This window comes from Telopea speciosissima, chromosome 5, assembly GCF_018873765.1.
Source record: "Telopea speciosissima isolate NSW1024214 ecotype Mountain lineage chromosome 5, Tspe_v1, whole genome shotgun sequence".
Classification (NCBI taxonomy): Eukaryota; Viridiplantae; Streptophyta; class Magnoliopsida; order Proteales; family Proteaceae; genus Telopea; species Telopea speciosissima.
This window is the reverse complement of record NC_057920.1, coordinates 15080955-15098462: the sequence shown is the minus strand read 5'-3', so window position 1 is coordinate 15098462 and position 17508 is coordinate 15080955. Positions and strand designations below refer to the sequence as shown.

At 37.5% G+C, this 17508-nt stretch overlaps 2 protein-coding genes and 1 long non-coding RNA gene across 5 annotated transcripts in view; 2 read left to right on the top strand and 1 right to left on the bottom strand.

Annotated features, from left to right (window-relative positions):
- LOC122661912 (transformation/transcription domain-associated protein-like) overlaps positions 1-394 on the top strand; it is a 96722-nt gene extending 96328 nt beyond the window's left edge. Inside the window, exon 35 of the mRNA XM_043857423.1 lies at positions 251-394. Coding sequence (XP_043713358.1) covers positions 251-370 — 120 coding nt within the window. The 3' untranslated portion in view covers positions 371-394. The remainder of the gene's footprint in view (positions 1-250) is intronic.
- LOC122661915 lies at positions 281-4684 on the bottom strand. The gene is made up of 3 exons (XR_006332938.1): positions 4664-4684; positions 4150-4166; positions 281-398 (listed from the first exon to the last, which is right to left on the bottom strand). It is a non-coding gene; the product is annotated as an uncharacterized LOC122661915 (long non-coding RNA).
- The window catches only part of LOC122661914 (5'-methylthioadenosine/S-adenosylhomocysteine nucleosidase-like), a 25414-nt gene continuing 12094 nt past the window's right edge, over positions 4189-17508 (top strand). For all 3 annotated transcript variants that reach the window (XM_043857426.1, XM_043857425.1, XM_043857424.1), the window contains exons 1-7: positions 4189-4201; positions 4300-4442; positions 4570-4633; positions 5353-5444; positions 5996-6102; positions 7675-7749; positions 8348-8422. In XM_043857426.1, the coding sequence (XP_043713361.1) occupies positions 4349-4442; positions 4570-4633; positions 5353-5444; positions 5996-6102; positions 7675-7749; positions 8348-8422 (507 nt within the window). In that variant the 5' untranslated portion in view covers positions 4189-4201; positions 4300-4348. The remainder of the gene's footprint in view (positions 4202-4299; positions 4443-4569; positions 4634-5352; positions 5445-5995; positions 6103-7674; positions 7750-8347; positions 8423-17508) is intronic.

The window sequence follows — 17508 nt, the reverse complement described above, 5'->3', positions numbered from 1 at the left end:
TGCACTAAAGTATGCAGTTGTTCGTTGTTGTTTTGGGTGATGGTTTTCTAAGCAAGCAGCGTAGAGAGAAATAAGTAGCTTCTTACATGGGGGCAGAAAGGGAAACCTTATACTCTTTTTTATTTACATGCATGATGGTCCACTACTCCACCGTTTTCTATAATGGATTGATGAAGTGAATGGCCATATTGATAAAGCATTTGGAATGTAACTAACCCTTGTTGTCACTCCATTTGTTTGGGCTTTTCAGGAGGATAATGCCATGGACCCACCGCAGTCCGTACAGCGAGGCATCACTGAGCTGGTTGAAGCTGCCCTGACTCCCAGGAATTTGTGCATGATGGATCCAACGTGGCATCCTTGGTTCTAGCTGTGGTTGCTTTTGGCTCTCTCTCTCTCTATATATATATATATCATTGCTGAAATTTCTGAAGCATGTTTAGCTGCCTCAACCCCTCTCTCTCCCTGTAGATCTGTAGAATCTCTTGTATACACCCCCTCCCTCAACCCAAAAAAGGCATAGACTATCTTGTAATTTTTGTTTTTTGGTTAAATAGAATCTCTTGTAATTATGTACATATTGGTTTCAATTCAATAAGTTACACTAATATTTTACTTCCTGGTGTTGAAAATGGACAAATCTGTTATGCCCCTTTGTGAATTGGTTGCTCTTGTAGTTACCCAAAGCTTTTCCAAAGTATCATTTCCTACCTATCTCTCAGACCAAAAAAACGGCGAGTTTTCTTCCACAATGGAATAAGGAAAACCCTCGATTTGATTGCTATTATTTGGTGTCAATTGGGCTCTAGAACCGAACACCGGACCAGAATCAGATCACAAAAAATGGGAACTGAGGTTCTTTTTCTACCGATAATTTATGGTTTGGTTCTAGATCTCCTAATTAAGTTATTGATCTCCCAATGGTTCCAGAACCGATAGACCTATTGGGAACTGTTGGAACCGGAATCATAATAAATCTACATCCTAACCATATATAAGTTCTAAACTACATCCATTTCATTTAAGACACTCTCATGGTGAAGGAATACCTTCTTCCCCACTGGTGGAAGAAAAAAATAATGATGGAGATTTTTCTTCCACCATGGAAGAAGGAAAACTCACGATTTGATTACCATTATTATTCAAGTTGCAGGTCCGAACCACATCTCTCATGTATGGTACCAATTCCACCCATGTAAAAGGAATTACCTTCAGAGCATAAGGACGATTTGTTAGATCTACTAGATTAGAAAAAAATTTACAAAACAAGTAGATTTACAAGAAAGGTAAGTAGATCTAGGACATTTTTCCAAGAAATATGTCTTTTATGGGCTGTAGGTTTCGTAGTATGTTCACTAAGGATTGATGGGATCTGCGTAGCATCATTCAAACTAAGCATGTGAGTACCATAAAAGTTAAGATGTCATGTCCATGTTGCCAAGTGATGGTTGTATGTAGACGACGTCGGCTGATGTAATAGAAATTACAAGGATTTGGATCCTTGCCTAGGGTTGAGCGGCCATCGTGCTTCATTCAACTCATAGACCGCCACATGGAATAAATGCTGATCCAATGGTTGGTAGATGGTGACAATTCAAAATTTAAAATTGTCACTCAAAATTAAAAAATGACAGGCCACCATCTACCAATCATTGGATCGGTGTTAATTTCACGTGGTGACCTATGAGTTTAGAGCAACACGATGGCCGCTCACTCCAAGCTGCAGAGGATCCAAATCCAAATTACAAACATCAGACAAGCAATAATTCCAAATAGATGGAGGACAAATCCCTACCCAAGCCTCACACTCCTTTCAAGTTTCAATTTAAGGGTCACAAATTCAATCTACATTATCCCTTTAGCTGCCTTCCTCTACCCTCATTTTTTTGTTGGGGTTTAGCCAATTCATGGAGAATCCCAAGTGAACCCCAATTCATGGAAAATCTGTCTTGTAAAGTATCTCAAAGATTCTATTGGAAAAAGATTTGTTATCGTGGTCATGGTCACAATGATATTGTTGATATTGTGATGTTGATTAATACTCTCTCTAAAATTAAAGTATAAATAATTAAAGGAAGGAAGAACACTAACCGGTTTTGTGTGTGGCATGTACCTGTGCTTAGACACAGTCTAACGTGAAAAGACAGCCACACCCCCTAGAAAGGTGGAAAGGTCCAGGGGTGTGGCGGTCTTTTTGCGCCGAGTTGTGTCTGTGTGCAGGTACATGCCCACACACCGTTTAGCATTCCTTTTTCCCATAATTAAATATCACTCACCCGATTGATCGTGAGAATAAACAAAAGGAGTGTGCTACTGGAGTGGCTACAGCCTACAACTGATGCCCTTTGCCACCGAAACATTAATGTGGATCAGGGTTGTACTCGATGTGGAATGAATGAAATAGTTTCACACATACTTATGGGATGTTCTTTCGTTTGATAACTTGGTTTGGAAGTTCTTTGGAACAATTTCTTCCACCAGGTGATGATCCCATCGCTTTATCAATGGATCAATGGTTGGGATTCAAATTCTTAGGATAAGGCCTCTCATCGTTTGATTATTTCTCTATGTTCCTTTATCTGTTGGATGCTATGGATAATTTATTTGAACACAGGATTTGGTCATCATCGGAGGTAATACAAATTTCTTTACAAGCTTTCCAGGAATTTCAAAATTCCTAGCTTCCTAGTATTTCGCAAACTCCTACATAGGCCGAGATTTTGATGGCCGACCTATTCATGCTATTCGGTCGTCTATGTTGGAAGGTATCTCTGAAAACTATGACCGGGTACTTCTTGCATCGGATAATAAGGACGTTGTCCCTTATTTACAGATGGGAATCACTGCTTCTCCACTCAAGCTTCCAGCTATTCTAGAGGATATTATTCACCTCTTAATTTACTTAAAACATGTATTTTCATTAGGCATGTAAACGGATCAGATTCGGCTCGGATAGTGCTATATCCGCATCCGCATCCGATTAGTTTTTGGACGGATTCGGATAGTGTTAAACGGATACGGACATGGATACAGATCAAATATTTTATCCGTTTACATGTAAAAATAGCTTTTCGGATAGCTAGAGCCTATCCGTATCCGTATCCGTTTAGCTTTCGGACGGATTTGGATAGTGCTAAACGGATACAGAAACCTATTTATATCCCTAATTTTCACCCATATTCTAGGGGAGAATTACAACTTGACTGACTCTCTAGCAAAGAGGACACTATCGATGACGTGTACAATGGTATGACCCATTTTTTATCCATGGGTCAGTTATCTTTGTAATCTATACCCGCGACTTTTCACGTTATCATTAATAAATGCTATTATAAAAAAAACATTAAAAAAAAAAACGAGTGTTAATTTTGTAGTTTTTTATAAATAGGAGGGGTATAATCAATTTTTCCAAACTCTAGGTTTTTTGTTTTGGGAAAATTACATGATTAGTTACTTTTGGGTTTTCATTACTAAACTATCCACCCTATGTTTGAGACTTTGAGTTAACAAAAATAGACAAAAACGAGTTTAGTTTTACAAAACAAAACAAAACAGTGACTCTCCTTCCTTCTTCGACAGTTCTCCTCTGAAAAAATCTCTTTTTTTTTCCCTCTGTTACTTGGGAGAACAGAGAATGGCGGTGGCTGGGACAAGGGTAGGGTTGCAGGGAATGGAGGATGCCTGGGCGAGAAGGCAATGACAGAGATAAAAATATCTAAAAAAGTAAGTGTGTGAGGGAGATGCACTAACTTGTTCAGTTTTATAAACCTCAACTTGTTTTTATCTATTTTTGTTAACTCAAACATAGCGTGGACAGTTTTGTAAATGAAAACCCTAAAGTAACTAATCATGTAATTTTTCCTCTTTTTTTTCCTATTTTTATCTAACTATATTCTAAATGGATTGGTTTTTTGGGGCGATCGGGCCCTAAGGGACGAATCCTGTGCCACCCTATTAGAATTATTTGACTTCGTTGTATGTTCCACCAATCACCATTGGAACTTTTGGTTGTTTGGATCATTCGAAAGAAACGGAACATACCTTAAATGCTTAAACAGTTGAAAACAAAACAGAATCCATTAAAATAAAAAAAAAAAAAAACCAGAATCCAGTTATCCAGCATCTCCCATGGTTCCAAGATATTTTTACCCCTTCTCTCTCTCTCTCTTCCTTGCTCGCTCACGCACTGTAGAGTCCGACAGTCCGACCTACAAATCAATAGGCGGAGCGTGTGTGAGCACGCGCCTACGTTTTTTTGTTTTCATGTGGTTTCTCTAACCAATTAACAATTATAGATAGAAGCGAAAGCAGACACTGAGACAACGATCGATCGAGCGAAGCGAGAGCCATGGCTCCTCCTGAAGACGGCACAGAGTTTACAGAGGAGGTCAAGGCCGCTGAAGCCGAGAAGAAGCCCATCTCCACCATCGTTTTCGTTATTGGTACTGAATCTGGTTTTTTCAACTCTTCTTCTTATCTTCTTATCTTCTTATCGACTTCAGTTCCTTTTCTTTATTGTTCTCCTTTAACTTTTCTTTTTTCCTCTTCCTGTTTTGGTTCGGAGTACAGCGATGCAGTCTGAAGCGCTTCCACTTGTGAACAGATTTCAGCTAACGGAGGATCCTGATTCCTTGTCAGTTACTTCTTTCTTCACTTAGCATACCTCTCACTCTCTCTACGTTTATAGGGTTTTAGGCGACTTACGTTCTATTTAGGATTCACTTGTTTATCTTTCATTTGTTGTCAAGAGCTTAGTTTGATTCTTCAAGAGCTGCATATTATTATTATTATTATTTTGATGGATTACATAAGATACGCACGGTGTGACTTGAACAAAGCTGCATAGCATTGATATTGCTTTCTATTACGATAGTCTAGTCACATTGCTTCTGTTCTTTTTTCATTCATTTACACGTCTTTCCAGCTCATATGTTCAATGAGTAAAACCGAATGAAATTATTGTTTTCGTGTTGGTCATCCATTTGGGTTTTCGCTGCTTCGCCTTGTTTTCTAATCAAATAAATTATTATGGCATTGGAATTTGTCTACTTCGATTAAAATATCTGGGTGTTAAATCCATTTCCGGTCATATTCTTGGGGATCCGTGCCCTGGGAACCCAGCTTGTGGAGCAATTTTTTTCGCATGCGATAAACTTGAAGTTGTCAGATCCTCCTGATGTAAAGCCTCCTGTAAGATTAGGCAGTTGTGTTTTCTCAGTGACTATGTTGTCTTTTCTGTGATAGTGCTTCGACTCATTGAGAACCTGATCCAATATTCTATTGGTTAATACATATGTTGTATTTTTGGTTTTTTTCTTTTGTTCTAAGATGTGATTTATACTGTCTTTACAGGTTCCCTAAAGGATGTCCATGGGTTAGATATCACGGTACTTACGAAGACCTGCATATCAATCTAATCTGGCCAGGAAAAGATCCAGTTTGGGGTAACGATATGGTTTTCTCAATATTTTCTTCTTTAGTCTTTTCAAAGATGAATGGACTTATGTATGGGAAATATGCTTGAAAACCCCCTGCCCACCAATCTTTTCTGTATCATTATGAAATTTACTACATTTGTAACTTTTGAAATAGATGATACACTTCTCCCCTTAGCATTAGTGAATTTAAAAAAAAAAGAAAGAAGTAATTGCTATATCTTTCTTGGAATTTTGTTATCATCATTATATAATGTGCCATTCTTATTGACTCTATGTTGTAATGTACTTCAATGCTTCGATGTCAGAATATATATCATCTGCTGCACCCTCTCTAGTTTTTGGAAATTTTTTACGTCAGGTGATGGTAGATTGTGTCTGTTTGCTAGCATTTAGATCTTAAACTAACTAATGAAAGTAAAATATTTTAGTAGAGAATAATAGCTTAAGGACCCCTCTTCTTACAGCTGAATCCATTATGTAGTGTGCTTTTCCTATATAAACGTAGCAGTTGTTCTGTTGTTGCTTGACTGCTAAGTCACTGAAATTTCTTTTCACAGGTGTTGATAATGTTGGCACAATTTCTGCTTCCCTTGTGACATATGCTTCTATCCAAGCATTAAAACCAGACCTTATTGTAAATGCAGGCACTTGTGGGGGCTTTAAGGTGCGTTTGTGATACTTCCCTGTACTGTACTGCTGTCCTTTCACTAAAATATTTTAAGGAGTATTTCATTGCATCGATTCCTTACTAATGCGGGAACTGTCTATCTACCATTATAATATATCTTTGCATATCTGTATAGTTTCCTTTATCACATTCATTTTCTTCAAAGTCTCATAAAAATGTTTCAGCCCGAGTGTGTTTAAAAATTGAACAACTTCTCATTTTCTGATCATTATGTGGAGTCCTGCACCGAAGTCTTCTAGCTGTTTAAAGTTTAAACATCTAAATGTTACTATTTTCTTCATAGTTATCTTTGGCACTCTGATTTGTGATTTTCTCCCCATTTATTTTCCAGCACTGTTAGGCGTACATTCTATTTCCATCTTGAAAGTACCATGGGATAATGGTGCAGGACATGTTTGGGAAATCTAATACAAGTCCAAAGACTCAGAGAATTTGGGTTTGGGAAGGTCTACTAACACAAAATTCACAACATACATGTAGAAAATCAAGTCTAACAGCAGCCATAAAAAATGAAAATTTCTAGATATGTGCAAAAGATTCATTATAAGGATTCATGGAATTTTAATAAACGATACATGATAGGGGTCAGTACATTTCTTTGTTGTATCGCGAGTTGGAGTGCTGTGATCAAGTGTGAAGTTGTTGCCGAACTCCAATGTGTCCTCAGTTCCTCCTTGCTGTTAATCGATGAATTCCCATACTGTTTGGGGCTGTAATTTAAGCCAAAAGTGGGAAAAACTGGCACTGATATAAAAATTGGTGTAAATCAAGTTCAGGCTAGTGGGGAAAGTTGAATTTCCTGAAGTTTTGAAGTCAAAAGATGGTGAACAGATCTGGGAATCCACATCAAACCACAAACCAGTCCTATTCCAGACAAAAGAGAAAAGAAATAGGAGAGAATAATTAGGGAAGAGAAAGGGGGCCTTAGATTCACACCAACTTGGATTCGCTCCAAGGTTTGTAAGTCACTCCTGCTATAGAGAATGGGAAAAAATCTCACAACTTCCAACATATTGTCATTCCTTCCATCGCAGAAGGCAGTCTTAAAAAAAAAGGTGTAATAACTCCCTAATAACTACGTCTCCAGCAATAACTTCCTAATAAATACTCCACTTAGCATTACGACAGTAGTACATAACAATTTGACACCAAATAAAAGAACATACAATAAATTTAAAGGAACTACACATAAGTAAACAGAAATATGCATCCACACTAGTTAATAAGGAACATCTAGCTACATTGATGTGATGTGTGGCTGTGTACATCTTAATCTCTCTTGATATATCCTAAATCCCTGAGTGATGTCTTTATCAGATAATTAATCTTTCTGCTCTTCAAAACTTTTCCTTCCCCCCCCCCCTCTGACCCTAGTTTTGTTATGAAAGTAGTAGTTGCCTGGTAGATTTGTTTTTATCCTAATGACACATGTCATTTCTTTTCTGGCTCAGGATGTTTCATAAGTTAATTTTTATTCGTTTGTTCTGTGACATAAGTGGCATACTGTTTGTGACATGTGACCAATACTTTAGACTTGAAAATTTTCAGGCCAAAGGAGCATGCATCCGGGATGTCTTCCTGGTTTCTGAAGTTGCTTTTCATGATAGAAGGATACCTATACCTGTAAGTATTTGTAACTATACCTTCACCCAATCTGCGAGTTAGGAACATCTTCAGAAGTGATTATTAGAGTAACTATGTGCATGCTTTTGATTTTTTCCCCCCGTAGGTGAACTTAACTTTTGAGTGTTCTTGATCTGGTCGATGGGGATGGTATTATGACAAAAGTGAAGGTTTAGTTTTGGTGTTTGGAAGATATTGGAGAGTAAGGTCAAACATGAAGTTTGAAAGCTAAAAGTCCATGGGGTTAGGACTTTATGATTTATTTGATAAACTTGGGAATTTAATTGTAAAGGTAATTATATATAATAATCCCAAAGAGAAAAATGATTTGGGAAAGTTGTGAGTGAAGAAAGGTGAAAGAAAAATTAGCAAGTTCGAAACCTAGCTATACCACCATAGCCATCATCTATGCCTGAACATAGGTGGCCTAGATTCTTAATTAAACCGAGATTTCAAGCTTTTATGTTTTACATCAAGATAATTTTATCTAATGCAGATAGTTCCTTACTAAAAAACTGTAACATCTATTGTCCTTTAAGTCATTTGCAATCTCTCTCTGGTTATTGTTCCAATACCACCTAAAATATTTCTTCTGCAGGTTTTTGATCAGTATGGAGTTGGTGCCCGGCGGACCTGTTCAACTCCGAATCTCTTGCAGAAACTTAATCTGAAGGTGATTATTCTGCCAACCATATGCTTAGACTGGATATTTGATCACATCATATGCATGAAATCTCAAATCTTATACTCCCTCTGTTCCTCAAAGCTGTCCACTTTGGGCTTTTACTGTTTGAAAATTTTATTATATTTCGAACAGTTAAATGTATAAATTTTGGTTGCTTCTCAGTTTACCTATTTTGTCACAGTAACAATTTCGTAAGTGAAATTAGTAATAATTGAGGGGCAAACATGGAAAAAAAAGTAAAGAAAGTGGGGAATTATTATAAGGAATAAGAACTCTGCCCGGGAGTGTGGCCTACGCCAGCACTCCCATGAGTCTATCTCTCTCCTCCCCATATGAAAAGACAGCTCTGTCCCCTTGTTTTAAGGAGGAGAGAGATAGACAGATGGGAGTGCTGGCATAGTCTACACTCCCGGACAGAAAACTGCTTCCCATTATTATATTACATAGATTTCTAGAACTGTGTGTTTCTTCGAAGTGGACAATCTTTGAGGAACAGTGGCAGTATTACTTTACTCTAATTTTTGGTGTTTCATTCTTTGAGACAATCCCTCAAACCTGTTGCTAAACTCTGACCTGTTTTTCTTTGAAGCAAACTGGTTCATAGAGATCTCAAACACCAATATTAAACATAGCAGCAGGGAGAGTAAGAAGAGTGAAGCAATAAATAAGCTGACACAAGAACCCCAGATTTATATCTTAATGGTGTAGGACAGGTTTGGGAATCCATATCAAACCACAAACCAGTCCTATTCTAGCCACAAGTATGATTTATTGGGGTTTACGGGCGGTTGTAGTTGAAAGAACAAATGAAATGCTCTTAGGAAATGAAAATGGAGGTTGGGAGAAATATGATGGAATAAAAGAACCATGGATTTGGGGGATCAAAAAAGGATGGTTTGTTGTAGATATAGAGTTTGAAAGAGGAGTGGATGGAAGAAGAAGAAAAAGATAGACAAGAAAGAAGATCATTTTGGCTTCGCACCATCTTGGATTTACTCCAAGAATTGCATAGAATCACTCATGCTTTTATTCCTTCCTTACTTGTTCTTCCATCTCCAAATAGTCTTTTTAAACCCAAAATGAAAAAAAAAAAAGAAGAAGGAAATAACTCCCTAATAACTACTTTTCCAGCAATAACTACTCCCTTTTATAATAATAATAATAATAATAAAAAAGAAGAGGCAATAACTACTCCCTAATAACTACTTATCCAGCACTAACTCCCTTGCAACATTAGTACATAACAATTCTGGTCCCAAATAAAAATAAAACAAAATAATAAAAAGAACTACACATAATGCTGGTCATCTAGCCATAATGAAGTGATATGTGACTGCATAAATCCTTGAGTGATGTCCTCGTCAATTAATTTGGTATAGGACAGGTTTGGGAATCCCCCTCAAACCACACACCAGTCCTATTCTAGCCACAAGTACGATTTATAAGGGTTTACGGGCTGCTGTAACATGGAATGCTCTTAGGAAATAAAAATGGTGGTTGGGAGAAATATGATGGAATAAACAACCATGGCTTTAGGGGATCAATCAAGGATGGTTTGTTGTAGATATAGAGTTTGAAAGAGAGGAGTGGATAGAAGAAGAAGAAAAAGATAGACAAGAAAGAAGATCATTTTGGCTTCACACCATCTTGGAGTCACTCTAAGAATTGCATATAATCACTCTTGCTTTCATTCCTTCCTTTCCTTTCCTTGCTCGTCTTCCATCTCCAAATACAGTCTTTTTAAACCCAAAATGAAAAAAAAAAGTAAATAACTCTCTAATAACTACTTTTCCAGAATTAACTACTCCCTAATAACTACTTCTCCAGCAATAACTCCCGTACTGCATTAGTACATAACAATTGTGGCCCCAAATAAAAATACAAGAAAATAATATAAAGAACTACACATAATGCTGGTCATCTAGCCATAATGAAGTGACATGTGGCTGCATAAATCCTTGGGTGATGTCCTCATCACTTAATAGTGCTTAAATGTAGGCAGGACTCCAGCTAAATGTCCCTACAAACCTTTTAGTTTGTGCTTTGTGACCTCTGAACTGTGGCCGTTATATTCAAGAGATTGGATAATATATTGCATATTGCTCTAACTGTTCCCAATCACAATAAGCATTGGAGATTGTCCTATGCTTGACTCCCGGCCTATCAGGTCCTTCTGGGCTCAGAATTGTCTGTTTAAAAATAAGTAACAACTTCTAATTAGACTTGAATTGCAATAGGGGCAGTGGGGAAACTGAACATTTAATCATTTTAGGAAACCCCTCCTGATTTCTCTTGATTAGAAAACATTGATAGATTCCCTTGGAGGACTGTTTGGTCTCAATAACAACTCACATCTGGATCTGGTATATGGGATGTGGAGTGTCTTTCAGAATGTATCACCTCTTTGCTAAGGGGCCAGGTTACTAATGCATGAATTATCATGTAAGGTAATCAGTGCATCCATGGCATTCCAAACAGTTGAAGGTAAAAAGACTACGATAGTAGTTGTTCTGCAATATAAGAAAATCCTTTTTAGACTCATTTTTCACATAGTACACACAGGCTTGCAAGATTAAAGCCTTCTTCCTTTAGGTTGTAAATGGTGAAGCTTTGCCCAACATTACAAGAGAAAAATGCTTCCAAAAATTCTCTTTATGTTGGCTACTTCTCTTATTTCATCAAAGCATTAAAATGACCTAGTTGAAAGATATTTTTGGGTTCTTCAATCCACATCCAAGCGATGCAGATCTGAAGACCCACATCCGTAGGAAGGAGAAGAACAAGTGAGGTCAGGTTGAGTTTGCCTACAACAGTTCAGTGAACAGGACAAGGGCCATCTATTCTTGGCATTGCTGAGTTTTCCTACAGCAGTTTAGTGGACAAGACAACATGGCGTACTCCTTTTGACATATTACTTGGAGTTCAGTGTCAACGTCCTATTGATGTTGTTCCTTTACCACCCCAAACTCGGGTCAGCCTTGAAGTTGATGAGCTCTTGTGCCACATCACAATGGTGCATGCAGATGTTTGATGATGCATTGGTCTCAACAATGATGTTTACAAGGCTACAACTGATTGTCATTGACGTTATGTGAAATTTAAGCATGGAGATATGGTTATGGTTTGTGTCAGTCTCAAGGTTCTAAAACTCAGGTTTCGACTAGGTTTAGAGACAGAAACCGAGATATGTTCGAAACCTGTGATTTTTTTCCCACCTAACTCAAGTTGGTGGATTCAAGGCCCAAAAATGCTTTTTTTTTTAAATCTAATTTTTTGTAATGAGCCTATTTTTGACATTCTAAACATAATGCATGAACTATTTTCATAAGATGGACCTTGTGGTTTTTTACCCAAGTTTGATAGTATGTATTGTTCTTGGACATTGGTTGCAAACCAAGACAAACACTTATTTATGCCAAATATCATTTAAGTAAATGAACTAATATTTTTTTATTTCATTTACTTAAGATATTATTCATAAATAAACAAATACCCCCTATTTGAATCCGATAAAAATAGTTAAAAAATAAAATTCTAGAAGGATAAAAAGTCAACCCCCCCCCCCCCCCAATTTAAGAACAAAAACTGGATTTTTGGCGGTAGATGCAATTGTCAACTTTCTAATGCGGGGGTTTTTCTCAAATCTAAAAATTTCATAAATCTTAATATGGTAAAACATTGCTATAAACCAAGTTGCCTAAATTTGATTTATATTGAAGGATTTATGTTCCGGCCAAATCTTATTTAGTATGTGCGAATGCTGTTTAAAATCGCTCTATATGAAAATATTTTTTTAGACATCAAAACAAATGAATATTTTGCCGCACTTTTGGTTTTTTGGAATGTTTTACCATATTAAGATTTATGAAATTTTTAGATTTGAGAAAAACCCCAGCATTGCAAAGTTGAAAATTGCACCTACCGCTGAAAATTCAGTTTTTGTTCTTGAACTGGGGGATTGATTTTTTATCTTTTTGGAATTTGATTTTTTAACTATTTTTATTGGATTCAAATAAGGGGGGTATTTGCTTATTTATGAATAATATCTCAAGTAAATGAACTACCAAATATAAAAACATTTACTTAACTGGTAGTAGGCATAACTAAGTGTCTGGCTTGGTTTCTGGCATAAATAAATGCCTGTCCTAGTTTCCAGCCAGGTTTCCTCAAGTTTCAATGGGGAGAAGTGACACTTATGTAGGTATTTAGGTCGAAACTGCTTGAAACCAGTCGAAACCAACCGAAACCTGTACTTTTTAAACTTCCACCTTAACTCATCTCAGTTTCTTGCGAAACCGAGATATCTCGGTGGTTTCGACTGAGATCTCTTTCCATGGTCAGTCTTGAGAGATACCAACCGGGTGTCATGATGTAGATCGAAATATGAAGAAGAGGCTAAAACACTGTTCATGTTACTGTTCACATAGACAGTATCACAGCCCCTATTTTGCCTTTGTATGAGTGCTACTAGAAGATTTTGTGGGGCCCACGACCAGATTGCATGAAGACTTTTTAGAAGAGTCAATTTTGTCTATGCATAGGGATTTAGAAGTTTAGTTTAGTTTCTAATTTCATATTTAGGAAGTAGGCTTAAGGTGATTTGGGGCTGATATGGACTGCTGGTTTAGAGGAGTAAAGGTGTTATTTTTGTTATTAGATACTTATTTAGTTTCCTATTTGAGTTGTAATCCTAATTGGGAATCCTAGTTAGAGTCTAGTTTCTATTTTATAGGTTTTATTAATTAGTTTCTTACTTAGATTAGGATTGGGTTGATTTATTATAAATACATCTATGTGGCTGAGCAGAAAAGGGACAGATATTGAAGAAAAAGAGTTATTGATGAAGCTGTGAGATGCGGCAACGGTGAGATACCGTGGGTGAGAGGATGATGGGCTAAAATAGCCTGGCTGGGGTAACTGATCCTATCCCCCCCCCTTCTATATCCCTTTCTTCTTCTTTCCTATGCTTTGATGTTCTTTCATATGTAAACAGAAAATAGCTATAAAAAAAAATCAGTTTCAGTTATTTAGCTTTTTCTTTTATTTTTTTGATCCTAGTTCGAGGTCGACTTTTGCATTAGTGGCCCTTCGCCTCTCGCCTTTGGCACCACCACGCCAATCTCTTTGGAAGCTGGAAGAAAGATCAGACGGCCCAAGGAAGGAAGCAGGTTCCATGACTACCCTGCGAGTCTCCTCACTCTGCAAATAACTACACACCTCATCTAGGGATGGCAGAGGAGACCTGCCCAAGATTTGTATACGGATGGTAACCTTTGCTTAATCTTCTGGGCTGGATAGTTGAAGATCCCTATAATGATCATACTTTTCCCAGAGACTAATGTTAGTATTATAAAATTCAGAAATAGATCTATCCCCTTGTTTCATGGTAATGATCTTCTGGAGAAGTTGATACACTTTAGCCGAGTCTCTAATTTGGGATAACCTAGAGGGGGGAGTGAATAGGTTATCACTAGTGGAATACGTTCCTTTTTAAAATTCTTTCGATTGTGCTTAAATTAATCAAAGTAAAGTAATGAACAAAAAAATGTAAAATGTGCACAATAGAGAGAGACACAAGATTTTTTATAGTGGTTTGACTCCAAGAGTCTACATCCACTCCTCCCAACGTTGAGAGAGTTCCACTAGTTTTTCCTTTCAATACAATAGGTGGGGAAAAACACCTTTACAAATCTTTTTACTAGGATAAGAGGATCCTAAATCTTTTAAGGATAAGATAATCCTTTGCACAATCCTAAGTACAGTCTAGGCTAGTGCAAAACTACCTTGCTCATCTAGAGTTCACCTGACTCAAGAGTAAGAACAAAAACAATTACAATAAAGAGGATAAGAATTACCTATGCACGTAGTGTGACAAGTAATCCTTGCAAATGAAGAATGATATGCAACGAGGTCAGTATGATTGACCTTCTTTAGAGCTTCTCTCTAGGATATAGGCTTCAATAGTATGAAGGTCTTGAATATTGAAGTCAGCCTTAAATGAACTTGAAAGAGACTTTTTGACTTCAACAATGATGGAGACTTTGAATATGACTTTTTCACTTCTCAATAAAGCTATTTTTTGGACTGTAGTGGATAGTGAAAAGGTCAGACACTGTCACTATTTATAGAGCTCATTTAATGCTCTAAAGACAAGTGATTTTTAGTTCTAACAGTTATATTTTGTACTACCGGTCAACCAGAAAATACGACCGTTGGGAGAAAAATAGCCGTTATGGCCTTCACAGGACTTGTCGGTCGGTGTCCGGTTAACCGGCAGATCGACCGACACGATTTGGTCGACCAAGCAAACCTGTCGGTTCGAACTGGTAAGCTTTTACCGGTCGAAAATGTCTGTTATACCGGTCGACCGGTGGATCAACTGGCAGACTCCTAAGGTCAAGTGATGGATCATGAAAACCTCCTAAGGTCTCTAGAAGGTGTATTTGTCTTAATAATATGCACATGCAAGTACAATATGAATTTTGTGTTCTTAAGTGCACATGAACATCTTCAAGTGTTCTTTGCTTTGACAATGAGTTCTTTAAAAGGTATTCTTCAACACTCATTCCTTCAAGTCCTTCACTTGTCCTTTTACGAGAATGTTCCTTCAAGTTTCTTGCATGGTTCTTCTATTTCTTTGAGTCTTTCTGATGCAACATCAAAGAGCCACATCCGTAGGAAGAAGAAGAACCGACCCCACTCCCATGTGGGGCCCATTGAGTAGTTGGCTAGGGTTGGCCCTTGGTCCCCCATACTTGGTTAATAGCTCAGCAGTTTGTTTAAATTCCTATACTTAGTTTATTTTTCTGTTCTTTTAATTGAACCGGTTCAAATTAGTTGCATCCAATTGGTTCAATTTAAGTGAAGTGCTCCTATTGGCTAATAGGGTCTTAAATCCTATTGGTTGATAAGGAATCTTCTTTTAATTAGCTGTTTTGATTTGAATTCCTCCACGATTTTTAGAAGGGGAAATAGTTTGTAAGTCTTTTCAGCCAAGGAATCCTATTCTAAAGCTGAATCGACATTGGCCCTTGGCCTTATTATATAAGTTAATAAAATTTCTGAAGAGGATTAGCCTCCCATAATCGTGAATGTGTTTTGCTGCCATTGTTGCTGCTGTTCTGCTCTGTAGAGATTTTGCATCCTTGTGGTTCTATTAAGGTGGAACGGGTAGGTGGATTTCCTATGACTCCTTGCATCGTGACGGCCGGGAGGATCCCTAAGATTGAAGGTGGTTCTATCCTTCTCTTCTGTCCAAGCTTGCTGCCAGTGGATTCTACTGTAAGTTTGAGACCCAATTCTGTTTCTAACCCTCTACTTCCACACCCCCCCCCCCCAAATCGATTCCCCCTTGTTTTTGTTTGAATTTCATAAACCCTAATCACCCTTAACCCTGTCCAGCGTTAACCCCTCATCAGAATTTCATCAGATTTGGACCACAGTTTCCCTTTAGCATCCCCTCCACTCGACCCCAGGCTGCTACCCAAATTGTCATTCAAACCCTAATTCCCTCTTCTCCATTAAAACTCCATAAACCCTAAAATTTCCACAGCCTAACCGAACCATCAAAACCAGCCCAAAATTGGTTTGAGCCTCCCTTCCACTGTCCCCTGCACTCGATCCAAACTGCATCCCAAAATTCCCACCCTAAACCCTAGTTTCACCTACTTTCCTATTTCCAAATCCTGAAACCCTAACCTTAAATTTTCTGGAATTCTAATTTTCATTTAAACCTAATTAAACCTACTTCAATATCATCCTAAACACCTGCCCAGTTATACTGTTTATCACAATCTCACATCTCCTTCATCTTAACCCTAAAATTTGACTTAAAACTCCTATTCTGCTCTATTGAAACTGCAGAACCAGCAGCCCCTTTGGCCCTTTGTCATTGGATCCTGGATAATTGGCCTCTAGTAGGACCTTTACCTAACTAGAGCTACATTACTTTCCTTGAGCTCTTCTTGCTTCAGAGACTTGGCAATTCTGCCTATTTCAGATAGTTAGGCAAAGCATTAGTATTCTTCGTGTGTTTGTTATCATCAAAATAACTATATGAAAAGGATTAAGGTACTAAAACTCGGAACTCAGTCCCTTGAAAAACCGAGTTGAGTTGAAATCTTGCCGAGTTGGTGCATTTTTTTTTTCCGACTCGAAGCCTCAACTCGGTGGGTTTTAGACCTAGTTTGGGTCTGGAACTTGGTATTCAGCCTATTTTAGGCCATTTAAACATAATGGCACTATTAGCTTTTGCAAAAACAAAGTCCAAATAGGAGTTATGTACCGGTCAAACTTAATTTGGTGTGCACGAATGTTGTCAAAATCGCTCTGAATGAAAATATTTTCTTGGACATCAAAACAAATGAATATTTTACCGCACTTTTGGTTTTTAGCAATGTTTTACCATATTAAGATTTATGGAATTTTTATATTTGAGAAAAACCCCAGCATTAGAAAGTTGAAAATTGCACCTACCGCCGAAAATCCAGTTTTTGTTCTTGAACTGGGGGGTTATTTTTTTTCCTTTTGGAATTTGATTTTTTAACTATTTTTATTGGATTCAAATAGGGGGATATTTGCTTATTTATGAATAATATCTTAAGTAAATGAATCATTTACTTAAATGCTATTAGGCATAAATAAGTGTCTGTCTTAGTTCCTGGCCTAAATAAGTGTTTGTATACCAAGGTTTGCATAGATAGGTGTCTATATACCAAGATTTTCCACCAAGATCTTGAGATCTGGCACTCATATAAAGGAGTTTGGGTCGAGATTCTCGAGATATCGAGAACTCGGCGAGATCTCGGTCGAGTTGTTACACTTTTGCAACTCATATGCCAACTCGTCTCGGTTTCTCAAAAAACCGAGAAACTCACCAAGATCTCGGCAAGATCTCGCAAGTTCTCGAACTATGAAAAGGATGAGAGAGAGGAGTATTTCCCAACATCTAACTCGGTCAAAAGTTTTGTTAACACTATCATAAATATCCTTGGCAGTTTCCTTTCTCATAAATCTCATCCCAATTTCAGGCTTCATATAGAAGATAAGCCAAGTCATAACCGTAGAGTTCTCAG